Here is a 27,040-nt window from a genome sequence, read left to right as displayed (position 1 = left end):
CCTTGTTAAACAAGGAGTCTTATGGGAGACCAGGATTAAGGCTGAATGCAAACTAGTCCATGAATTTAACATAAAAACAATACCTAATGTGTTGTGGTCAATGCACTCATACGACTATATCATTCTGCCACCTAGGCAGGTGGAGCCAAAGTGGTTGAATGTCTAGAGCTCTGGATATTAATGAGTACTTCCAACTTTTTCTGAGCACTGGACCACTGAAATGAATTCATTTGGATCAGTGGGTAAGACTAATGTATTTATCCTAAAAGGGTTACAAATAAACTTATTGTTATCCTCTTGCCAGATGACACGGATTTTCTCATATTTTTAACGAAAGCCTGAAGTTATAAACTTCAATGAGCTTTGCTCCAAATCTTCTTTTGTTTCATTTGCATAATTTTGACAAAAGCTACTTTTTAAATTTACCAACACTGTTCTTTATGCAATTTAACATACCGAGTATTTTATTTTAAAATACTGTGCAAGACATCTGACACCTGGTTTTCATTCATGACAACATGCAAAAGTATCTCATTTTCACTGCTCATTAAAGTTCTTTTTAAAAATGTAAAGCAAAGTTTTTTGGTTTTTGGTTTTTTGGCTAATCTGAAAATGATCTGATCCAAACTGAGTATTGTAATTGGCGACACCCCTAGTATTCATATACATGCAGGTACCATTATTTCTCATATAGGTAATGTGAGATGCGTACACCTGGCACTACACTGACCGACTAGAGGCAATCTAGGGCTGGGTACCAAATGTCAATACTTTTGAGGCACCTAACAAGACTACTATTGGAAAATTCCTTATCATTCTGTACCATATTTCAATACTCAAGCAAGAAATCTCAGCATCTGTGAGCGAGTATAAAAACGCTTGTACTAAGAGCATAGAACACTGATGACTGCCTGCCTAACATAACATGAGGTAGCAGATGTTCAAAGTTGTGGATGTTTTTTTTTTTTTTTTTAGGAGGACGGGAACTGTGCAGCAAGTTAGCCCTGTCAGCCTTCCATGCAGAGGATGAGAACACGCTAAAACGTGCACACACATTGATCGTTTCAAGTAGTCACATCAAGACTCTGGAACTCTCTTCCTCTGTCTTTACGCTGCACAGGCTCCACTGACTCTCAAACGGCAGCTGAAGACACTTTTAGACAAGCTTTTAGCAAGACTCATTTTTTATGCCATTTTCTATTTTTATCATGTTTTATATGGTTTGACATATGATTTTATTTTTACTGTTACTTGTGTTATAGAAATAAATGTTACTCACTCACACACACACACACACACACACACCTCAAAAAACTCAAATATCATGAAAAGGTTCAATATTTTTTGTCAGTTATTTCAGAAAGTGAAAATTTTATATATTACTCAATACATATAAACTAAAATGTTTCAAGCATTTTTTTTTAAAGTTTGACAATTATGGACAACAGTTTAAAAAGTCTGGAGGAAGAGTGCAGAGGCAGAGAATCAAAGTTGCTTCTAAGTTGCTTGAAATCCAGAGTGGTTTCCCCAGTCAGTGATGGTTTAGGGTGCTATGTCATCTGCTGGTGTTGGCCCACTGTGATTTATTAACTCCAATGCCAACACAGCTGTTTACCAGGAGATTTTGCAGCACTTCATCCTTCATCTGCTAACAAGCTTCATGGAAATGTGGATTTCCTTTTCCAGCAGGACTTGGCACTGGTACTACTACTGTACTTGATTGGCCAACCAACTGGCCTGACCTGAACCCCACAGTACTGTAGTAGTACTATCGAGAGGAAGGTGAAAATCCAGACTCAACAATTCAATACAAGATGAGCTTAAGGCCACACCTCAGCAGTGCTATATCTCTTCAAACAACCCATTTAAAAGAAAGGGAAAAATAAATAAATAAATAAAAATCCCAATACAGTCAACACTTTAATTCAGAATTTTGTTTCCAATTTTAAAAATAAGCAGTGCTATCTTACTTGCATAACTGTCACTTCGCAGTCACTCTAACTCTTATTTTTAATGCAAAAACGACACTTTAGTATTGTATGAAATGCAGATCAACTCTACCCAAGCTGCAAATCTTGATTATGATAAAGCTTAGGACTGCATCTTCACAGAAACTCGCTATGCAGCCTCCGGACAGTAGCACAATAGGGGTGCTATGCATCAAATGACCAGTAGATGTCAGTAGACTCTAATGAGCTGTTAAATGAGGCTTCGAGGAACAAACCTTTTGGTATTACGAATAGCTGGCCCTTTTCATTCACTGAAGGCAAAGGGCCACAGTTAGTCTAAAAAGGTGACGTTATAAATACTTACGGTGTAGAGCGGTCGCTGTACTCATTCGCGACGGTCTCGATGCCTCCGGCTCGCGCTACAGCTACATAACAGCTTTGAAAGCCCAAGTCAAATCCCACCACTGACATCTTCAGCGGCTAACCTTCCCTACACTACACTTAGAAAAGTAAAACAAACGAATTAAAAGCCCTGGCAATTACGTGTACTCGCTAATTTAAGACAGGCTTTTATTTAAAAATAAAATTAAAACAAAAAAAACCTCCAGTATTGACTCGTACCGCTGGAGCTCTGACAAACGGCAGCACGCAGCAAGTCTTATAGAGTTCTCGCCGACTCGCCGGGCGATATCGCGAGATTTCCTGAGTTCTAGCGAGCTCTAGACCTTTCCATGACCAAGAGGTACAGATCAGTGGGTTTACCTCGAGGATTTAAGCGAGAATACTAATACTTCGTCTCTTTCTTCTTTTTAAATATATGTTGTTTATCAGCTTAAAAAAGACTGAAGAGGTCAACAGATCATTTGAAGTGGTGTAAGATTAATTTCAAACAACTCTTAGCAGTCATTTCTTCAGGAAAATTAATTTATTATTATTAGTAGTAGTAGTAGTAGTAGTAGTAGTAGTAATAGTACTGATAAAGCAAGATTTTTTTAAATTTAGTCTGTTACTACTCATCTTTTGATTATTAATACTCCTTTGTTACCATATAAGCAGTAATGGTTGATTTTTATATTTTAAGTTTAAAATTGTATTTTTATAGCCTATATTTCGTCTTAAATTTTTGAATCAATGTAAATTATATGGTTGCATTTATTTATTGTATTTTACTATTTTTACTTTGCTCATGCACTTCATAAGTGCTGCACAATATTAAATTAATTTATTTTGTTTATACAGCGCCAAATCACAACAAAAGTTGCCTTCAGGCACTTCACACAAGTAAGGTCTAAGCTTACCAACCCCTAGAGCAGCACACAGGCAACAGTGGTAAGGAAAAACTCTCTCTAATGATACTGAGGAAGAAACCTCAAGCAGATCAGACTCAAAGGGGTGACTCAGTGCTTAGGCCAGTCTAACAATTACAACGTTTTGCACAATATCTGTGGTGCTCCATATAATGTTATTATTATGTAGTAGAGCAGGTAGTACATTGGAAAAGGAGCTGGCCTGTCAGCAGAGTCTTTCATGTGCTTTTTGTAGACGCCATGAGTTTCATCAGGACGCCTAATGAAATACTATTACATTCTGTAAATCTAGGTAACACCTCAGTGGTAGCACCCACCTCCACAGCAGGTTTTAATGGCTGGGCTTCAATGGGCAATGATGGAGAAACTGAACCCACTTGTAGAAGGGTCACAGGGGTAGGGCTGGTGCTTATCCCAGCGGGTCATTGGACGAGAGACAGTGTTCACTGGACAGTCCACCAATCTATTGCAAGGCCAACACACAAACAATCCTACAGTTAAATTATAATAACTAATTCACCTAACCTGCATGTCCTGGAAGGAACCAATAAAAGACCAAGGAGGGATATACAAACTTGTCACTGAAAGGGCCTGGTCAGATTTGAACCCAGGACCTACTGACTGTGAGGCAATGATGCTAACCACTAAGCTACTTGAACCAGGAGTATCTATCTTCAATTACATCATCCTGATCCTGCTGACCTATTTATTTGCTCAGTGAGTTTATTTTATTTAGTTTTATTTACTGGTGCTCTCCCTACAAAGGTGGCTGGGCCAGCCACCAGAGGGAGCTAGTGCTCCACCTCACCTGGGAAACATTATCATAAACTTTCATTAAACACACACACACATATATAAATATATATATATATATATATATATATATATATATATATATATATATTACTATGTCAGTTATATCATGAATCAGGTGGCATCTAATCTGCAGTGGGAAGTTAATCTTAAAATGAAAGGTTTAAACAAAACCAAAGTATTGTATGTTATTAGAATCAGTTTCAGTCAATGGTGGAATGCAAAAGATACTCACTGCATAGCAACATCAAATTTGACTTTCTGGTGTATTGGCATAAATGGAATAAGTGGCGCATTTATATGTACGTATGTCATTTTGGTATTTCTTCTTAGCTGAGCCCAGTGCTTTTATGACTCCACATTAGCTGGTTTTCTCCATTTTTTTTCTTTCATGTTTTTTTAAATATAATAATTGTTATTGATTTATTTGTCGGCATATGATATTCTGACGCAAACATGGACTTAGCAACAAAAATGTGTCCAATCAGTTGTTCAATTTGAGATGTTATTCAATTTGAGGCAAAAACAAGCAACATCAGCAGGGACAGTCGGTACATCGTGGCTTCTTACAGACAAAATGTTCCATTGTACTTGACTTATTTGATATTTCTTCGAAAAACAAAAAGCGAGCATTTATTAGTCATGAAGACAAACACGTGATTTTGGGAGGTATAAGCATATGCTCACAGATCTATTGAAAGAAACCATGTTTTGAATTATTGGCACTTCACTGTATCTGAGCATGGATTATTATTATTATTATTATTATTATTATTATTATTATTGTTGTTGTTGTTGTTGTTGTCAGTCAACCACTTCCACTGAGCATCGGTGACATCATTACTCCTTGACAACAGGGGGCGCTGGCAATCTTAGGCCTGCTGTGGTGAATTGCAACATGGCGACTCCCATGCACCGAATAATAGCCAGGAGACAAGCGTGAGTAGAATTTATTCAACTAAATATAATTACACTGTTTTCACTCATTTTCCCCCACAGGAGTCTTTAAAGCACGAAATAAGTTTGGTTAGTTCAGTTTAATTTTCGGTGTGTTGGGTCGAATTTCAAACGTTTAGCTGTCGTTTTCTTCAACACAAAAGTGCAAAATGTTATTTACACATTTGTTTAACTCTTTACCCTGTGAGTCAGTGTTAATTTATAGAATATATTGATCTGTTATCAGCCAGAATTTCTAATAGGCCACATTTTTATGCATGTTTTAATGGTTATTAGTTTACTGGAGACATCAGGTACCCCGTAGGTCTTTGTGACGTCATAATATAGGATTTTGAATGGAAACAGTCCTCTCAGAGAATGTATACTTCTGTCATTACTCAGCACTTGTCTGTTCTGAACTGTTCTGCTAGGCGAAAATAACATGGAAATTCATGGTCTATTAGATAAAAAATTATGATTTAGAAATCATTGTGTATACAACTGGCTCAAAAGCCACTTAGATTTTTCCAGGCACAGAATTTCATTTGACATGTGACTATCCCCCCCCCCCCCCCCCCCCCCAAAAGAAACATGTATTAAAGAACAAGATGCAAATTTTGAGCTGCAGTTTGCCAAATTGCACACCTGAGATTCAAGCCTAGATTTGATGTTTTCTTCAGCAAAGCCCTTCTGTTGTTTCACCCCGCCATGAAGCTGTACACAGTGCCTTGCAAAAGTATTCACCCCCTCTGGCTTTAACACTTAATTAATACACTTATTTCTAAAAGTATCCTCCTTAAACTCAAACTGAAAACAAATGTCTACATTTTGATATAACTTAAATAAAAATATCAAAGCGAAGATGATGGGTTGCATAAGTCATGGTCCCCTGTGATATAACACATGTAGATAACAACCAGTTTGTTGCCAGTTTTCTTCAGACAAGTCAGGGGATAGATACATGTCATACAAGTGACAAAAGTTTCACAATATGTTGTGTCACCAAGTACAGTCACAGAAGCCTGTAACGCCTTCAGAATTGTCTTGATGGCTTCCCTTGCTGGTCTCCTTCTTGAACAGTGACTCAGTTTTTTTGATCTGCCTACTCCAGACAAATTTACCATTGTGCCATACTGTGTGTATTTCTTAATGATTGATATAAATAAAGTCCAAAACATATTCAGTGACTTGGAAATGTTCATGTATCCATCCCCAAAAGGAAACCGGCTGTAAAAGTGGTGGTTTAATTGTGGTGTAGCTAACAAATATGCCACGTGTATTTTATGTTTGTAATTTTTTTTTTTCACTCGGGTCAGTCACAATCAAGGTGTCTTAGGTGTGTCACCTTAAGACAAAAATCATAGTAAGTATTTTTCTTTGAATTGAGACCCATTATGAAGACCATTGTCAAGTGCAATATAATCCAAAATTTTATTCATGTATCTCTAGCCAATTTTTTTTTTGGTGACAATATTAAGACGAAGAGGCAAAGTCACATTTTGACCGTCACGAACTCTACAATAGAAAGGATATCCTTAATACAAGAGTAATTTATTTTACTATTTACTTAAAAAAATTGGTATACGTATGTTTTGGTTATAAGGCGTAACAAACTGTATTCTTCAGTATATGAGTAGATAGAGCACTTCATCATGGATACTCATAGAATCATCCATGTACTATTTTAAAACTATATGTCACGGACTCTACACACGTAGAGTCTGTGACACGGTGCTACCTGTAGCCTTCATCATAACAGGTATAGGACCTAATTATTTTTTTCATTCAACTTATATCCTCTAGTTATCCTAACGTAGGACAATAAAAGTACCTAAGTTACATTCACCATGCTATTATTTTTAAATATAGGTATGTCACGGACTCTACAGGATTTTCTGAACTTCTGAGACCATGTAGTGTGATCATCGCCAAAAACAAAATATTGCTCTGGCCGCATTAAATCTTTTTGTTTATTTTTTTAGACACCCCTGAGACTTAAAATAACATTATTTAAAGACCAAAGGATGACTTTTTATTGTTTTCATTCAGCATTTCCATTCAGCATTGTCTTGAAAATGAAATTTTACAACAGTGTAACTCATTTCTGTAAAACCATGTAGCTCTCTCTTGGATCACCCGAAATTAATGAAATTTTCTGAAAATAGAAAACAGATATTTGTTTATATCATAGAAAAACATTTACATAAAAGACTACCACACCTTTATTGTTATACAATAAAACATGCTGCATCAATTTTAAAGTGACACAGAATAACGCCTAATTTCATTTAAAAATGCATCACGTTTCTGGTCATAACTTGTTAAATATTAGGATTAATCAAACCATTTTTTTGGCAATATGAAGTTTTTTTTCATATGCAGATGCTGAAAGCAAAAGTACATCTTCATGACATATGTGTTGGGAAAGTGTAGGAACACGGACCCACAACAGGGGGCGCAAATGAACGGACAATGGAGTAAGTCAAATAACAACGCTTTACTGTTGTGAATGTGCACAACGAATACAACCAATCACAGAAATGGACAACAGTCAATTTACAAAAGTGTCGTGTGGGCAGGCTCGAAGATAGGAGACGCCTCTCCAAGGTAAGACCGGTACCACACGGCTTCCTCCGCCACAGGACCCCGGGTATACTGGAGCCGCCAAGTCCCGAACTCCCAGGTGGCCACTGCCTCCGCGTGTCGGACCTGGTACTGCTGGCGAGGAACAAAAACACAATTAAAGGTGGGCGCGTTTGCACCCAGTAATCCACACGGCAGGAAAGCTACCTCCACCTCTCGTTGGAAAAAAAGGTCTGTTATCACTCAAAAGTCACAAAAGGTTACTGTCAAGCAGTCAGCTGAGAATATTACCTTCCAGGTAGAACGATATCTCGGCAATGAGGTGGAGATGCCGTCCTGCTGATATACCCCACTGATGATTGCCGTCAGCTGTCTCAGGTGATGGGTGACAGCTGTCACCGAGGCTGCTCCCGTGAGGCGGCGGCGCCCTCTGGTGCCTGGAGCCCGCACTCCAGGCAGGGCGCCCTCTGGTGGTGGTGGGCCAGCAGTACCTCCTCTTCAGCGGCCCACACAACAATATGATTTAGTGTTTCTGATATGATAACATCTGTATTTTGTATCTATAGCCTTGATTGTGACTGCCCCGACAATGAAGGAATTTGTTGTCCTTCAATAACGTTGAACATTTTATCATTAAATATTGTAATGATACAAAAGTGGTTAATTTACATGTATTATGTTATTAAAATTCAGTGGTGCTGGCCAGGGCTGTAATTTGTCTCAGATTACAACACTGCAGTTCTAGGATACAAGTCGTCGATAAATTACACTCAGCTGGTAACAAATAAATCTAGTTGAAGCTACACTGAGTCTTTTAAAAATTTCACCATTATTGAAATCGTATTTCCTTTGCTGAATGCACAGGGAGGCAAACAAACAACATGTGCGCTGCCAGAAGTGTTTGGAAATGGGACACTGGACCTATGAATGCACAGGAAAGCGCAAATATGTGCACAGACCGTCAAGAACAACTGAGTTGAAAAAGAGTCTCAAGGAGAATGAGAACAAACTTAACAGCATCACTGGGTGAGGAGTCTGTCTCACTGAATCACAAGGTTCCTTTTTTGTCACTTTTAGAATCATATTTAATATTGTGACTTTATGGTGCTGCCAACTAAGAATTCATATGGGTGGGCAACTGGTGCTTCAGTACACACCAGGACATGTTTTTTTTTATAGCTACAGTGTGTAGGATTCTGGGGTTTTTATTTGTATAAATTGAATATAGCCAGGTGTGCTAAGAAATAAATGATTTGCAGCAAAACAGAGAAAATCGGTTCGATGATGTCAGATGGTGGAAAAAGTGCTTCCACACTTTTTTTTTTTTTTTTGCTGCGCATCATTAATTTTTAGCACACACTAGGACCATGATCACCAGTTATGCGCACACCTGAATATAGCTTTCATAACCATCTGTTCATAACCTGCAACAATGAATTGAGGTATTTTTTTTATAAGCTTAGAATGAGGCCAGGCCACTTATGAAGGCCTTCATGTTGATATAGCCACCCAGAAGGGGTGTACTTACTTCATCTTTGGGATTTTGCAGCGCAGCAGAATGGGAGCAAGGGAGCGTGACTCCTCGTCGCCATATAAGCGCAAGTGTGAATGGAAACAAAATTGTGACCAACGATGAGATAATGCATTCTGCACCCTCACCACTAGAGGGCAATAAATCCTTCAGACTGTCTCCATAAGATAAGATCAAATTTATTTATCCTGAAGGAAATTATTTTGCGAGAATACCAAAACAGTAAACAGTGAACAATGTTTTTTTTTTAAACAGTAAGTACAACACATTTATGTGAAAGGACTGGAAGACATTTGCACAAGATGTTTGACAATATTGCACATAACTCTGTGTAACTGAATTATTCTGAATAACTCTGTTCCTTATGTATTCATCCTGCAGAAGGGGAAGAAATTATACAGTCTGATTGCCACAGAGAGGAAAGACCTCCTCTGGCGTTCTGTGGTGCACCTCTGTGATCTCAGTCTATGGCTGAAGGTGCTCTGACAGGACGTCAGTGTAGCATGCAGGAGGTGGGAGGTGTTGTCCAGGATTCTGCACAGTTTCCTCAACATTCTCCTCTCTGACACCTCCAACATAGACTTCAGCTCAACCCCCAGGACAGAGCCAGCTTTCCTGATGAGCTTTTTGAGTCTGTTCATGTCTGCTGCCTTCAGTCTGCTACCCCAGCACACTACAGCGTAGAAGATGAGGCTAGAGACCACTAAGTGGTAGAACATTTGCAACATATTTCTGACATTGAAAGATCTGAGCCTCCTGAGGAAGTACAGTCAACACTGACCTTTCTTAAACACAGCATCTGTATTTACATTCCAGTTTGTTGTCTATATGAACACCCAGGTACTTGTAGTAGTCTACAATGTCCTTCCATCTTCTGAAGTCCACCAGCAGCTCTTTCATCTTAGATACGTTGAGCTGCAGGTGGTTGAGTCTGGACCACTCCACAAACCTGTCCACCACACTCCTGTACTCAGCCTCCTGGTCACTGCCGATGCAGTCCACAATGGCAGAATTGTCTGAAAACTTCTGCAGGTGGCAGGACTGTGACCAGAACCTGAAGTCTGAGGTGTCGAGTGAGAACAGGAAGGGAGACAGGACTGTACCCTGTGGTGCTCCCATGCTCCTCTTGATGGTGTTGCATGTAATGTCCCGAACCCTCACATACTGTGGGCAGCCTGTGAGGTAGTTGGTAATCCAGGCCACCAGTGGAACCTCCACCTTCATGTCCCGTAGCTTATCACTGAGCAGGTCAGGCCAAATGGTGTTGAACACACTGGACAAGTCAAAGAACATGGCAATCACAGTGCTGCCTGCCTCCTCCAGGTGAGAATAAGCTCTGTTCAGCATGAAGATGATGGCATCCTCCACTCCGCTGTTGGAGTGGTACACAAACTGCAGGGGATCCAGCGATGATTCGATGACTGTGCTGAGGTGCCTCAGGATGAGCCTTTCAAGTGATTTCATAACGTGATGTTAGGGCCACGGGTCTGTAGTCATCAAGTGTGTTGGGGTTCTTCTTCTTGGGTACAGGGACCAGACATAAGGTTTTCCACCGCTCAGGAACAACCATCTGGCTCAGGCTCAAGTTGAAGATGTTCTGGAAAATCCCATACAGTTGGATAGCACATCCCTACAGCACTCTGCGGCTGACACCATCAGGACCCACAGCCTTTCCTGGACACAGGAGTGAAGAAGTCAGCCAGTGCTTGTGTATTTTTGTTAATAACTCCAAGAATCACACAAGCAGATGTGTGTCATGCTTTACTTCTGTGGCCGTGAAGTAATGCTGTTGATCAGCTTAATCTGTGATGTGTATACTTCCTCCTGTATAATGCCTCCACCTTCTGCAGGATGAATACGTAACAGTTATTGAGAGTAAATTTGTTGTACGTAGTGTAAAAAAAACAAAAAAAAAAAACAATCATTGTTTACTGTTCTGTACTCTGGTGAAATAATTTCCTTCGGGATAAATAAAGTTGATCGTATCTTATCTACTGATACTTGATTTTACCACAACCAAATGTGGCTTGTGCGGGTTTTTTTTTTTTAATCCCGAAACTTCTGCTAATCTCAATATTTTCCAAGTTTTCAGTTGGGCTCTACTCAACTGAAAGTTGTTAATTGTTTGTCATGGTTTTTCCATGCAGAACAGAGGCCTCGTAGTACTGATCCAGGGGCGACTCAAAGTCATAATGTTGCACCATATTGTACCCATCATACATTTGTTACTGTATGCAAATTTACAGACATTAAAAATGCTACTACATACTACAGCTGCAAATATATTTGATTATTAATTTCTAAATTCATTGATTTTGTCTTCTTAAATGTGAATGAATATTTTATGGTTTCTTTGCTACTTTCTGACAGTAAACTGAATATTTTTTTGGATTTTGGACAAAATAGGACATCTAAAAATGTTATTTTGGGCTCCATTTTCTGATATTTTATGTCTCGTTGTGTCTCATTAAGAGACAAAGCTGTGAGCCAGATTTTCTTCTAGAATTTTTTTTCCTCCCATGACTAGCTTTTTCATTTTCACACATTATACCCTTTATGTAATGGATTTATTTCTTTAATTTTTAAATTTGTTGCATAAATACTGTTTGAGTTAATATAATATATGAATGCAAGGATCAAAGATTTTAGTAAAATTTATGGTTATGTACTTGTAAGATAGCAAAAGGATAATCAACTAATTAAAAATAATAATAATAATAAAAAAATCAACATATTAATCAAAACATAATTGACAGAATATTCAGTCATAAAAATAATCGGTAGTTGCAGCACAATTCAAGCAGTGTTTATTGTTAAATAACTGTTACTAATGGTGGTGATCATTTTCTATTTCCAGACCTGGAGAAGAAGGTACCAGTGAGAAGAAATCTAAAAAGAAGTAAGTAAAATAGATATTCAACTACTTTTGGAGTTGGATCATTTGAATTTTTAGGATGATCTTGACATTTGGCTGTGACCCGGGGCCGCATCTATAAATCTGGACTAAAAGTTGGCATATGTACAAAGGGTGAGAATCATCTGCGGGAAAATTCACCTTTCTAAATCTGCAGGTTCACAAGTTTCCATGCAGCCTTTACTTTATAAATTACATGGATCTTGAATTTGTGCACATCGTTTTTGTGTCTCATAACCCGCCTGCTCCAGACTAACAACTCACCCTGTGCAGCTCACGCAAAGCACTAAAGTATAAATCAGCTTGTCGTGTGAGTTGGCCGTCTGCAGTTTTACAGACAGATGGAACGCAGCATGTTGGTGGCAAAAGAAAGAGTTTTATCTGGATGTGAGGTTACAAACAAGAGTGTCAGCATCTCTTGAAACCTCCCAGCATGCCTTGCCCTGCCTGTGGATGTTTTTTTAATTATTTTTTCCTGGTTTGAGTAGCTGTTAAAAATCATCTTAAAATTCATTCTGATTTTGCCTCACTTGTGTTTTGCTGTTAAGTCGTTTCAAGTTGGGTTACAGAACATTTGTAATTATTTTTGTGCGCCCTCTGTTCTTCCTTATTCTCATTCCTGTTTCAGTGGGTGTGACAAACTCACCTCCATTGCACCTCAAGCATTCTTTGAATTTTAGCTGTTATTCTGCACCATTCAATGGAGTTGTAGGAAATTGCTAGACTGTTTGTGTCTCTCTGTCTATGTGTATGGTTGATGTGTACCTGATATCCTCACAAAGACTCTGTGTATCAAGGTGAAACTTGGTACACAAGGTCAACTTACTATGACCTCTGACATGCACAGTATTTGGCATGTTTTGATTCTGTCCACCAGGAAGTGTGTCTCTGAAACTTTGCTGATGCAATATCTAGACAAAAACTTTGTGTCTCAAGTAGAAACGTTTTGCACAAAGTTAGTAATTTGTACTTGTGATGAAAAGTTTTTGTATCTTCCGCCACCACACGTTCCGTTCATTCTTTAGTTCTGCATTTACTTTCGCTATTCTCTTGCATGTTTCTTACCATATTTAGGATACTGGCTCCAGAGCAGTGCACCTAAACACGAATGTCTTAAACATTCCAAATGTTACAAAAGTATTTCGCATTGGGCATCACTAATTTTCATGACTGGTTGAGGCTGTGTCTCAATTCAGTGGCTGCGTCCTTCAAAGGCCGCACTCATCAGTGGTGCTACCAGGCTGTCTCAATTTGAGGGCTCCTTGGAATGCATCCGATGAATGCAGACTTATTTCTTCAAAGGATACCCAAACAATTCCAACAGTCTGTGTGCGACTTTAATTGTTTGTTCCCCACACCCTCCCATCCCAAAGAGAGAGGATGGCAGATAAATTCATGAAATAACAATTAAATAAATAAATAAATATTTGACGTTTATAAGTAAATACAAATAAGTATTCAGCAGTGATTACTAAAATGTGGGTGACATTCACGTCACTAGCTTGTTGCCTGCAGCTGTCCAGGTTGTTTAGTGACTTTGGTTGGGGGTGGGATAAGCTAATGACACAATCACAAAATGCTCCATGTCAGTTCAGAGCTGTTGGTTTGGTCTTCAGACTCTATGAAGTCCAGATCGTCATAGAACACAGCCTTCGAAGGATCCAGCCCCTGAATTGAGACACCGCCTGACTTTTGTCCATGTAGTTTGTCACCATTGCTGTTAGCTTAACATGGTAGCTGTAATCATGTGAAGGTGTGTGCTGCATCTGGCAGGTGACAGACATGTCTGTGGGATATTTTATAGGCAAGATATATTTTTCTTTAAATTGATGTGGTGTATCAAAGTTAAGCGGCATCTAAAGACTTGGTCCTCGTGATGTGGTGTTTTAATCTGGTGAGTTACAAAATGACAGCATTTATTGTTTTTTAATTCTTGCCTACACAAGCTGGCTGGACTCACTCACTCACACTGCGTGATGCTTCTCTGAAATCACCTGACAAAGTGATTGATTTTGGAGTCAAAGCCTCATTGTTCAAATGCACAGAATAAAAGTAGCTCTAGTCAAGGTCTAAAATTAGTTCCTTGAATACTGCATCACATCAGAGGGAGACAGTGAGACAGAGATTAAAACCAGGCTGGGAAATGCAAGAAGAGCAACAACAGACCTGGTGTTATTATGGAAGTCCAAGGACCTGAGTTTGCTGAAGGTGAAATTATGTGTGTCTGGTCTGGAGTATTGCCACAGTCACATATGTTGATATGTTACAACATCTTGTGACATATCGACACAGATTTTAAAACAAAATGTAATCACTGTACGACTAGAATAATAATAATAAATCTATGCCAAGAGGCACTTTGATAATATCACAGTCATTCATTTCACTTCCCATATAAGCTACATAAGTCTTTATTTTTCTGCCACTTCTCTGACATAGTTCCAAAAGCACCTCAAAACACATCTCTTCCTTGCCTATACCCCCCCCCCCCCCCCCCCCCCCCGGCCCTCTACCTCCCTCCTCCCACTCTTGTGAAGCGACATTGGGTATCATGAAAGGCACTATAGAAATCCAAGTCATTATTATTATTATTATTATTATTTTATCCTGCTGACTAGCTGATGAGCATGAAACCGATTCCTTGATGGCTCTGACCTGACACATGCTTTCAGGGTTAAAGACTCCAGCGACAGCAGCAGTGACTCAGACAGCTCCTCCAGTGAGTCACTGTCCGACAGCAGCGACTCCTCCAGCTCTTTTTCAGATGACAGCGAGAGCAGCAGCAGTGACAGCGAGGACGACAGCACGTCCTCGTCGTCCTCCTCCTCAGACACCTCAGACTCAGGAAGCAGCAGTGACTCAGATCAAGGGCCGCCAAGAAAGAAGAAGAAGAAATTGGCCTTGCAATAAGTGGAGGGTTTTTGTTTTTCTTTCTTGGACGGAGCTAAATTTTACTGTCCACCTTTTGTCTCTGATCCATCACTGCTGATTGGAGATGAAAGGATGCAACAGGCTGAGGGGCTGTGAATCTTATAGTTATCCTCTGAACTTTGTTGCCAGTATTGGACTTTGATGAAAGGGGCTTATTTAGAGTTTGTGTCATATGCCACCAGACCCCACCTCCGAAATATATTTACATATGTTGTAATGCTTAAGTTTGTTGGACTTGCGAGGACAAGGGTTTTAGGTATCTGCAGAAGTAGCTGTGCTTATTCACGCTGAATTTTGTACTAAAGTATATTTTCAGTTGAGTTGATCTAGTAGGTCGGCTCAGCAAAACAGTTGTTACTTTTGTGATAAAAGCATGGAATTTGGCACACATATTCTAAATTAACTAATGTTTATTTTCAGATATGGAGCCATCCTAGAGCTGACCTCTAATGAGCTACAGGCTTAAATAAATTTTAAAATGCTCCAATCATGTTGAAAACTATAAAACATTATTTGTTTGATCATAACGATTCCAAAAACGTATAGATTGGACTATCTATGAATGTTCTGGAGTTAGGAGTTAAAACAGCAAAAATGGTGACAAAGGTCAGTTTCAGTTTGTACAGAGGTGAAAAGTTAAAGTTGCTCCAATTTTTGTAAAGAGTGATGCATATTATTGGTTGAAATAAAAGGATTAATAAATGGAATAGTTTTAACAGTGTTGAATGTTTGGTCTCCTTTTTAAAATGCTATTAACTCAATAATTTGCATCTTTTTTTTCTTTTCTTTTTTTTTTTACCAAAATTGGAGCGACTTTAACTTTTGACCCCTATACAAACTAAAACTGACCTTTGTCACCATTTTTGCTGTTTTTACCCCATAACTCCATGGAATTCAGTCATAGATAGTCCAAACTATACCTTTTTGGAATTGTTATGACCAGACAATTAATGTGGGATAACTTTCAACATGATTGGAGCATTTTTAAATTTTGACCCCTGTGTAATTATTTATTGACCCCTGTAGCTCATTAGAGGTCAGCAACATATCTGAAAAATAAACATTGGTTAATTTAGAATATGTGTGCCAAATTCCATGCTTTTGTCACAAAATGAACAATTTCTATGGAAATTTTAGCTAAGCTGCACCACTAATCTGTTCATCTTGCAGATTTAACAGAGCAACATTTATTTGTCAATGTGAAAGGATGTCATGGTGGATAACAAATAAAATGTTACTTACATTTGTGGACATGGTTGCATACGCTGTGGCTAAAATCTTTCAAACAAACAAAAATTACTGCACTTATTCCATTTTATCAAACAATAAAGCAGGTAGAATGTTAATTTTCAATGTAAAGTTATTTAAGAATAATAGTTGCAAGATGTCAGTTTTTGTTCATTGTCAGTTTTTCAGTGGGTCATTGGGTTACATACACCAAGAGGAAGAGGCTTCTTCAAGCAGCATGAAGATTACGGAAATCAACAAAATTATTTTTGAAAGATTTTGCATGACTACTTGGTGTAATAATTAGGGGTTAATTGGAGAACATGCACAACTTACAAAATAAAAAAGCAGAAACAGGCGAATTTCAACATGTATGTAACTGCAAGTACAACCCCTGGCAAAAATTATGGAATCACCGGCCTCAGAGGATGTTCATTCAGTTGTTTAATTTTGTAGAAAAAAAGCAGATCACAGACATGACACAAAACTAAAGTCATTTCAAATGGCAACTTTCTGGCTTTAAGAAACACTATAAGAAATCAAGAAAAAAAGATTGTGGCAGTCAGTAACGGTTACTTTTTTAGACAAAGCAGAGGAAAAAAATATGGAATCACTCAATTCTGAGGAAAAAATTATGGAATCACCCTGTAAATTTTCATCCCCCAAATTAACACCTGCATCAAATCAGATCTGCTCATTGACATTGACCCTATGTGTCTTTTTGAAAGGAATGTTTTTGCAGTTTTTGCTCTATGGCAAGATGCATTATCATCTTGAAAAATGATTTCATCATCCCCAAACATCCTTTCAATTGTCCAAAATATCAACATAAACTTGTGCATTTATTGATGATGTAATGACAGCCATCTCCCCAGTGCCTTTACCTGACATGCAGCCCCATATCATCAATGACTGTGGAAATTTACATGTTCTCTTCAGGCAGTCATCTTTATAAATCTCATTGGAAAGGCACCAAACAAAAGTTCCAGCATCATCACCTTGCCCAATGCAGATTCGAGATTCATCACTGAATATGACTTTCATCCAGTCATCCACAGTCCACAATTGCTTTTCCTTAGCCCATTGTAACCTTGTTTTTTTTTGTTTAGGTGTTAATGATGCCTTTCGTTTAGCTTTTCTGTATGTAAATCCCATTTCCTTTAGGCGGTTTCTTACAGTTCGGTCACAGACGTTGATTCCAGTTTCCTCCCATTCGTTCCTCATTTGTTTTGTTGTACATTTTTTGATTTTTGAGACATATTGCTTTAAGTTTTCTGTCTTGACGCTTTGATGTCTTCCTTGGTCTACCAGTATGTTTGCCTTTAACAACCTTCCCATGTTGTTTGTATTTGGTCCAGAGTTTAGACACAGCTGACTGTGAACAACCAACATCTTTTGCAACATTGCGTGATGATTTACTCTCTTTTAAGAGTTTGATAATCCTCTCCTTTGTTTCAATTGACATCTCTCGTGTTGGAGCCATGATTCATGTCAGTCCACTTGGTGCAACAGCTCTCCAAGGTGTGTTCACTCCTTTTTAGATGCAGACTAACAAGCAGATCTGATATGATGCAGGTGTTAGTTTTGGGGATGAAAATTTACAGGGTGATTCCATAATTTTTTCCTCAGAATTGAGTGATTCCATATTTTTTTTCCTCTGCTTGGTCTAAAAAAGTAACCGTTACTGACTGCCACATTCTTTTTTCTTGATTTCTTATAGTGTTTCTTAAAGCCAGAAAGTTGCCATTTGAAATGACTTAAGTTTTGTGTCATGTCTGTGATCTGCTTTTTTTCTACAAAATTAAACAACTGAATGAACATCCTCCGAGGCCGGTGATTCCATAATTTTTGCCAGGGGTTGTACACCTGCTCCCAATTTCCATCATGCCATGAGATTGTTCCCTGTGATAAACTTTGACATGTCCAGCAGGTGGCACTGTTTAATAGGTAGCAGGAATGTTTATGGGATATCACATAACCAAAATCAAATCAGTTTATCATCATACTATTTTAATATGGGGAGTTAGAAGTTAATAGCATTTACATATTTTATTTTTTTTGAGTAATTTTAAAGATGAGGGGAAAGACTCATCCCCTCATTGCATTTACCAGAGTCCCTGAAAGCTTAGGAATAAATACATATAGAGAACACTTGACAGTTGATGGCTGGGACTTTTTTTAAGGGTCAGTTTTAGAGTAAATAACCTGTTTGTCTTGCTGATGATGGATTGTGCTTCTAAAGGTGGACGATGTCATATTTCTATCAGATGGGAGCTAATTTGGGCCTCCTTGCTAAAGTTATGTAAAGTCTATATTTCCAAGCTTCTTATATTTTTGTGTAACAGTTTGTGTACAGTTCCTCATGGTACCTTGAATCTTGTCGAGATGGCTCCTCAGGAGGAACATGATTTGTGGAGACCCAAAATTGTGCTCTGGAAGACTTGATTTAATCCCACACTTTCACTTACACCTATGGTCAGTTTAAAAACTGAAATAAATTCATCTTGTAATGATTAGCTTTAAATAACTTTATATGTAAATGAAGTAGATATTCTATCTTCTTACATTTTTTGGTCAATAAAACTGAATATGTGCTGTCGGGGAAAACTGAATTTGAAAGTTTACAGCCAAAGTGTTTGCAAATTTATGTCTGGCTGCAATGGCCGGTGTTAGAATAGTTTGATGTTAGAAGGTGTTGTTTCTTTTTAATTGCGGCCATTTACTGTAAAATAAAAGTGCACTTGCTATGAAGCCACGGTAATATTTGCCCAGTTTTCTTCAAAATCTGAACAGTTTGTCTTGTTTTTCCAAAAAGCATTTGAAAATAAAATGATGATAAATGTTTTACCTTATTATAGTGTATAATAGCCAGTGTGTTGGAAAATGTCAACATGTATTCCCAGATTTTTAATGGGATAGCAAGTCTGGTGTGTAAATTTAATGACAGAAAAATATCTTTTTAAATTCTACTGATAGTGAGACCACGTAAAACTTATATTCCTCATATAAAATGTTGGTTTTCAGATTAAGTTCGGACTACCAAATCGTGGATGGTGACGCCGTAAATACCAGTTGTAAAATGTGTTTCATATGAACTTTATGTGCCAAACAAGGATGTGATATGACCCCAGGGGGCGCTAAAGTTGCAACAAATATTTCTGAGCTTGCTGATGAAATATTGTTAATTTGGTGGTCGATTTTTTTAGGGGGGTTTTCAAAAGTTTTTTAATGACTTATTTTGGGAAATATTTTGCAAAGTTTGGTCTTTATATGCATGGAAGAGGGGGGCTTTGTTCTAGAGGCACCTTTCTGCCTAAAAGGATACAGTGTTCAACTTTATAAACAAAATATCCAAATCATGGTATAGAAAAAGGTAATGTGATATGTCTGAAATGTGTTTGAAAAAGGTCAATGTCAGGCAGCTACTTGCTCTTGAATAGAGGCCTGTTTCCGAAAGGAGGTTCAAACTCAGTCTCTGGACTTAGACTTGATTTACCCCAAGATAGGAAACTTGAGTTTTTAGTTCTAGAACAGCTGATTTGAGTTAGTTTACTCAGCTCATAGTAGATTTACTGAGTCAAATGCGTGCACCACCACTGTTGAAAGGCAGCATTAATGGAACCTGATGCTGGGATTCGAAATGGCAGTGCAGCAGATAATAGAATATTTGCAGAGAAATCCTTCAAATGGTGATATAAGCACCAAAGTCGGCATAAACACTCCCTTTGAAATTACTCTTGAAAAAAATGACTAGCCACTTGAATTTTCAATAGATGCCAGGTAGGGGTCAAAATTTAAAAATGTTCCAATTATATTGAAAGCTATACCATATTATTTATCTGAACATAAATGTTATAATAAATTTATAATGTTAATATTATAAATGGTATGGAGTTATGGGGTAAAAACAGCAAGAATGGTGACAAAGGTCAGTTTCAGTTTGTACAGAGTTCAGAAGTTAAAGTTGCTCCAATTATTGTAAAACATAATGTAAATTATTGGTTGAGTTAATAGGGTTGTAAAAAGGAATAGTTTGCACCATGTGTCATGCTTAATTGTCACGATATGGGGCAACATACGACAACTCGTACGTCACATGCCATAGAATCCAATGGGCGTCGACATTTTTTACCTTTACCTTTCCGCCCAAGCATTCAACACAGTCAAAATTATTCCATTTATTAATCCCATTAGTCCAACCAATGATTTGCACCACTTTCTACTAAAATTGGAGTAACTTTAACTTTTGGTCCCTGTACAAACTGAAATTCTTAAAGTTTTTAACCCCATAACCCCATAACATTCAGTCATAGATAGTCCAAACTATACCTTTCTGGAATCTTTGTGATCAGACACATAATGTGGTATAGCTTTAAATATGATTGGAATATTTTTATATTTTGACCCCTGTGCAATTATTCAATTGACCCCTACCTGGCTGCCTATTGAAAGTTCAAGTGGCTGCTCTGCTTTTTCAAAAGAGTAATGTCTAAGAAGTATTTGTGCCGAATTTGATGCTTGTATCGCCATGTGAAGGACTGATTCAGTTATCTGCTGCACTATGGCAACAGCTTAAAAAAATGTTCAGCTTATATCACACTGCTGGTATTGGAAATCCTCATGCAAGTGTTCAGCGACTGAGCATATTTCTAAGGTGGGTGAGAGGACACAGGAAGGGAGAAAATCACTGTTATGTCAACATGCATGTTTGATTTATATTCATTTAATATTTAATCACAATTATAACATTACAGGTGAAAACTGGTAGAATTAAAATGTTATTGAGGCACAATCCTGCACTGAAAATAAACTATAAGAATAGAGCTCCAACCGGTCCATTTAAATGAAAATTTCATTTTTACACAGTAAACAGGAAGAAGGCAGAGGCCCGGAAAACAAACACACAGACACACACACACACACATATATATATATATATATGTGTGTGTGTATGTATATGTATGTATACTCAACAAAAATATAAACGCAACACTTTTGGTTTTGCTCCCATTTTGTGTGAGATTAACTCAAAGATCTAAAACTTTTTCCACATACACAATATCACCATTTCCCTCAAATATTGTTCACAAACCAGTTTAAATCTGTGATAGTGAGCACTTCTCCTTTGCTGAGATAATCCATCCCACCTCACAGGTGTGCCATATCAAGATGCTGATTAGACACCATGATTAGTGCACAGGTGTGCCTTAGACTGCCCACAATAAAAAGCCACTCTGAAAGGTGCAGTTTTATCACACAGCACAATGCCACAGATGTCGCAAGATTTGAAGGAGAGTGCAATTGGCATGCTGACAGCAGGAATGTCAACCAGAACTGTTGCTCGTGTATTGAATGTTCATTCCTCTACCATAAGCCGTCTCCAAAGGCGTTTCAGAGAATTTGGCGGTACATCCAACCAGCCTCACAACCGCAGACCACGTGTAACCAAACCAGCCCAGGACCTCCACATCCAGCATGTTCACCTCCAAGATCGTCTGAGACCAGCCACTCGGACAGCTGCTGGAACAATCGGTTTGCATAACCAAAGAATTTCTGCACAAACTGTCAGAAACCGTCTCAGGGAAGCTCATCTGCATGCTCATCATCCTCATCGGGGTCTCGACCTGACTCCAGTTCATCGTCGTAACCGATTTGAGTGGGCAAATGCTCACATTCGCTGCCATTTGGCACGTTGGAGAGGTGTTCTCTTCACGGATGATGCAAAGGAGATGTGTTGCACTGCATGAGGCAAATGGTGGTCACACCAGATACTGACTGGTATCCCCCCCCAATAAAACAAAACTGCACCTTTCAGAGTGGCCTTTTATTGTGGGCAGTCTAAGGCACACCTGTGCACTAATCATGGTGTCTAATCAGCATCTTGGTATGGCACACCTGTGAGGTGGGATGGATTATCTCAGCAAAGGAGAAGTGCTCACTATCACAGATTTAGACTGGTTTGTGCACAGTATTTGAGGGAAATGGTGATATTGTGTATGTGGAAAAAGTTTTAGATCATTGAGTTAATCTCATACAAAATGGGAGCAAAACCAAAAGTGTTGCGTTTATATTTTTGTATATATATATATATATATATATATATATATATATATATATATATATATATATATATTACCTAGGAAAGGCTGATAACCTCTCTACAGACAAAACCTCAGCCACCCCATGTGATCTTTCTGAACCCCCGCCCCCCCCCCAAAAAACAAAAACCTCTGTTTCCTCTCATTTCAGGGTTGACACATCAGTTTTCACTAAATCTGATTTCTGAAACAGGCCCCAGTAGAGGTGGGCAGATCGATCCTAATATCGATAATATCGATACCAATGCTGGTATTGATATTGAACGATCCTCTTGTAAAAAGATCAATACTCAAGATTTTTTTCTCTCCCGCACACACTGACTGCTGCACATGCAGATTCATTAAAGTCTACTCTCTGTCTGTAAGAGCAGCGCTGCGCTGTGTCACACAACACGGAGCAGCGCACCCTTGTATTGTGGTTTGTCAGCCCTCTACCTCAGGAGATTTTGTTTTAAGTTGTGTTGAGTGATTTTTTTTAAACAAAAATGTTGATTGTGATAAAGTATTTTGTTGTCATGTACAATGTTTGGCAAAATTATATCCTTGGTCTTTTGGATCCTTAGGATCTATGAAGCTTAAACATGAAAAAGTATTGGTATCGATATCGGCGATACTGGGCCTGTATTTACTTGGTATCAGATCAATACCAAAATTCCCACTATCGCCCACCTCTAGGCCCCAGGTTACTGATGCATTAACATCCAGTTCAAACAGTGGGTATTTACACAAACAAAAGATCGACATTTTCAACTCATAGCAAAGCGTTAATTTTTTTCAGCAGAATATAACGAGCAACATAAACATATGATCTTACGTGTCGAGCAAGAGCAAGAAATTAATGTTGCATTCAATACTGGTGGGCAAATGTCATTTCCATAATCAGGATCTGTTAATGTAAAATTTTCATCACAAACTTGGGTTTACTTCTTGAATTAAGTTTTTGCTCAGCATTGCCAGACGAAATGTACAATCTGAAAACTTGGGTCTTTTTGTTTGTTTGTTGGGTGTTGTTCTAATGAAAAGTGGAAAACGTCATCTTTCCGTGTCACAAAGTGACCATCATTTGTCCGACAGTCCGTGAATGCAGCCTTCTAGTAGTGTCTTTGGTACCTGCGGGCTAATTATCTTAGCTAGCAGCTTTACCTTTAGTCACTCCTCTTCAGGCATGAGTGGGAGACTAATTATATTTTATTTTCAAGTAGGTATGCAGTTGTCTTTCAAAGAAGCGATGGACATCGTTGGCTTGGTTTTAGTATTTTAAACTGTTAATAGCGTTTTGCTGAGTTCGTTTTGCGTGTAACTGAAGTGGAAAAGACAAAGAGAAAATAGCTTTCCAGCAGCTAGAATGGTTTGGGCCTAAAAACAAGACAAGAGGTAAGGTTGGTGCTTATAACAGAAGCTGTCATTTGGTGACAAATTGCACCTTTTTAATATGTGGGCTTTAGCGCAGCTGTTACCTGAAATATTCGCAGAATGTCAGAAATGTTTGAGAGCTACCTAGCTGCTAGCCTCACAGCGCTGCTAGCGAGTTAGCCTGCTGCTAACCGCTGCTTTTTTTTTCTTCACTTGAGATGACAGTAAATAGTTTTTGTAGAGAAAAGTAAGGTATTTCTTATAAACGAATAGTTGGCTTTCCGATACGTGAAAGCAATGCAAAGCTGGTATTTATAAGGGTCAGGTGTATTATTGTTGTGCTAACCGGTCACAGCGTGTAATGTTTGTTTTTCTGAGTTTAAACACGCTGTGGCAGTCTGCTTTGGGGCTTACCACAAACTGCAGATCATAAGCAAAAAAAAGACCTGTGTGCTTGACATGGAGCCAGTGCAGTATTGTGCTCCGTAAAGCATTTGACATCCTCAAAGATGCTGTTTTTAGTAACTACTCTTAATTTTGCCTGTAGTTTATGATAGTCGAGGCCTGTCAGCTGTCCGCCAACAAGTTTTCACTTTCTTTTTTCCAGTAGTGGCTGCACAATAAAAGACACCTGTTTTCACTATATGCTAGCTACTTACAGCTATCTATTGTGTAAATACCCATATAAGACCTTAAGGACTGTTTCATAAGTTATAAACACGATCGCCCATGTGTCTCGGAAGAGGACAGCTGATCTGCTTTTACAGGAAGCCATTTTACACAGTGGGGGAAGGGCCTGCAAATGCATCAAAAAGTCCACTTACTCAGAAATATCAGCAGGACGCTCTTGACATTTGAGACTCAGGAACAGACTTGTTTATCTCGATTGAGACATCACTGGAAGTAAGCTAAGGTCATGATCTAATTTATAGCAGGTAACTTTGAGGTGGAATATCAACTGTAATCAGGTGGCAGATGGAGCTTTAAGCTTTTTGGGATGATTCTTAATGTTTCAAATGTATTGGGAGATAAATTGTGTCTTCATCCTTTAAGAGCCATAGTCTATAACTGTGTAATGGTTCATAGAAGGGGTGATATACGAGTATCGTATCATGTTAACTAGGCCACTGAAGTTTTTTAAGGAAACATATATTGTCCAAACGGACATAAATTACGTTTGTTATCCAAAGATCCCTTTGGGTGGAGAATTACGACCCTTTTTAGGGTAGGGGTTAAAGGGGCCAAAACATTGACATAGTCAAAATGTGGATTTTGACCTTTGAAATATCTTTGTGTGCCCTCAGTAAGCCTCGTTGATCTTATGGTATATGAATGTATGGATGGAGTTCTCTCATTGAGTTCTATATTTTTCAAGGCTAACTGAGGGTGCTGCCTATTGGTGGCGCTTCAAGTCACAAGTTTTGGCATTTTGGGTTACATTTGGGACCCTCCCAGGGCCTGCGCCCTGGATGAGCCTTGCTCATTTATGCGTATTTGGATACACTGGGACAAGTTCTTTCCAAATTTGCATAAATGGCGGTGGCTTGGTTAGGGTGCCTTTGCATAGGTGGCGCTCTTTATGTTAAGAACGTGATATGTGACGATTTTCATTTTGCCATATCGGGTGCGCCCAGCTATGAATTTCAGTGAAAACTTCCTTTATTATGTTCCTCTATATCTCTGCTATTCATGATAAAGATATCAAGAAGGTAAAACACCTTCTTGATATCTTTTTAAATTATTTGTTATTTTGAATAAGTTGTCTTTGCACAATCAGGGGTCAAAATACATTTTTTAACCTACTTGCACTGGTGCTAGTAACAAAAAAATTACTTGCACCAAAAAAAGTTACTTGCACAACCAAAAGTTCAGTCTTATATCAACCTTAAAACTCCTCTTCTAATGTGTCAGACTCTTCCTCTCTGGGGAGAGTTTGAGGGAAGAGCAGCAGCAGTGACAAGACAGTGTTTTTCTTTTGTTTTTTCACGTGCGCACGCGAGTGAATCGTCCGTGAAGATTCTTTTATTTATTAACTACACAGATGTGTAATAAAACAAATGGTGACTGGTTTATAACACAATTATGACAGAATTTCAGGGGAGAGAGAGAGCGAGGAGCTACGGAGCCCTGGAAGTGTCATCGCAAAATGTTTTGCATGTGGAGAGAATGTGCACTCATTATATTGTGCACACGTTTTATTAATTCGTGGGCTCAATTAAAGGAAAACGTGTGCACAAATTATCATGGCCAGAAAAAAAATCACTTTAAGTGACCTCTCCCGGGTCCGTAAAGGAACCGCAGTGGCCGCCAGTTTTTCTTTTTGTTTTTTTTTCACGTGCGGGTGAACTAATTGTGAAGATAATTTTATTAACTACACAGATGTATAATAAAACAAATGGTGACTGGTTTATAACACAATGATGACAGCGATTGAGGGCAGAGAGGGAGACGAACCGCAGCCAGTTTTTTTACTTTTCTTTGTTTACATGCGCTAACACAACAAATAGAACACAGCAACTCTCTCCGTGTGTGAGAGTCATAAAACGTAGGGAAGACGAAGACAACACACTGGAAATTGTTTGTTTCCTTCTTTATTCCTTTATTGGTTCATTTTACTGGTGCTTATAGTTGATAAAACTTGGATAAAGTTACTTGCACCAGTACTAGTGCAGTATAAATTACGTGCACCGCTCGAATAATACGTGCACAAACTAGCACATGCACGTATTATTCGAGCCCTGTCAATGCTCTGGAATCACTAAAGTAATTCTCCCTAATGGTTGGTGGCGGTGACTATAAGAAAATAGGCATCTTTCATTTGTGGAGCTTGATTGTGATATATGCCAAACTAAGGCAAGTAATTTTATTATTTCTGCAAATTTATTAAAAATAAAAACCTAAGAAACCACAAGTATTCACACCCTTTGCTCAATACTTTGTTGATGCACCTTTGGCAGCAATTACAGCCTCAGGTGACAAGTGACAAAGTGACAAAGTTTTTATTCGGCACACAAAATATTCAGATAGAAAAAAATGAACAATTCCACAAACAAAAAATGAACAATTCCACAAACAAACACAGACAAAACTAGTGAGTCCGAAAGGGTGTGGGCTGAAGCAAAGCTTATTAGCGCCCACCCCTGCTAGTACAAGTCCAGCAATTCTAATCAGTCTTATTTACATAAATATAAATTCACTACTACATGTCGACACACAGACATACACATCAATATACTATTCACTTATAATTATATTTATATAGTACCAGATCACAAGAAAGTCGAATCAAGGCACTTTACACCAGTAAGGACTAACCTTACCAACCCCCAGAGCAAGCACTAGGCAACTGTGGTGAGGAAAAACTCCCTATAAGGAAGAAACCTCAAGCAGACCAGGCT

General features: G+C 38.4%; 3 protein-coding genes across 4 annotated transcripts in view; 2 read left to right on the top strand and 1 right to left on the bottom strand.

Annotated features, from left to right (window-relative positions):
• hspa4a (heat shock protein 4a) overlaps window positions 1-2,603 on the bottom strand; it is an 88,551-nt gene extending 85,948 nt beyond the window's left edge. Inside the window, exon 1 of the mRNA XM_034178036.1 lies at window positions 2,314-2,603. Within this exon, the coding sequence (XP_034033927.1) occupies window positions 2,314-2,420 (107 nt within the window). The 5' untranslated portion in view covers window positions 2,421-2,603. The remainder of the gene's footprint in view (window positions 1-2,313) is intronic.
• Window positions 2,604-4,876: 2,273 nt separating this feature from the next.
• zcchc10 (zinc finger, CCHC domain containing 10) lies at window positions 4,877-15,422 on the top strand. Its single transcript, XM_034178035.1, has 4 exons — window positions 4,877-5,008; window positions 8,453-8,614; window positions 11,977-12,018; window positions 14,706-15,422. Exons 1-4 carry the CDS (start codon window positions 4,968-4,970, stop codon window positions 14,941-14,943), a joined length of 483 nt encoding a protein of 160 aa, XP_034033926.1. The 5' UTR covers window positions 4,877-4,967; the 3' UTR covers window positions 14,944-15,422.
• A 7,965-nt stretch (window positions 15,423-23,387) lies between these two features.
• Window positions 23,388-27,040, top strand: part of aff4 (AF4/FMR2 family, member 4) — a 97,523-nt gene continuing 93,870 nt past the window's right edge. For both annotated transcript variants that reach the window (XM_034178032.1, XM_034178031.1), the window contains exon 1: window positions 23,388-23,663. The gene's annotated coding sequence lies outside the window, so the exon portion shown is untranslated. The remainder of the gene's footprint in view (window positions 23,664-27,040) is intronic.

Source organism: Thalassophryne amazonica, chromosome 9 (genome assembly GCF_902500255.1).
Source record: "Thalassophryne amazonica chromosome 9, fThaAma1.1, whole genome shotgun sequence".
Classification (NCBI taxonomy): domain Eukaryota; kingdom Metazoa; phylum Chordata; class Actinopteri; order Batrachoidiformes; family Batrachoididae; genus Thalassophryne; species Thalassophryne amazonica.
The sequence above is the reverse complement of the archived record's forward strand: the minus strand, read 5'-3'. Positions and strand labels throughout refer to the sequence as shown.

What these genes read in the sequence shown, in the direction of transcription:
- zcchc10 (XM_034178035.1), top strand. Translation starts at nt 4,968, where the DNA reads ATGGCGACTCCCATGCACCGAATAATAGCCAGGAGACAAGC. An exon ending in ATAATAGCCAGGAGACAAGC is followed by an intron (nt 5,009 to 8,452) that starts GTGAGTAGAATT and finishes CTGAATGCACAG; the next exon opens with GGAGGCAAACAAACAACATG. An exon ending in GAGAAGAAATCTAAAAAGAA is followed by an intron (nt 12,019 to 14,705) that starts GTAAGTAAAATA and finishes ACATGCTTTCAG; the next exon opens with GGTTAAAGACTCCAGCGACA.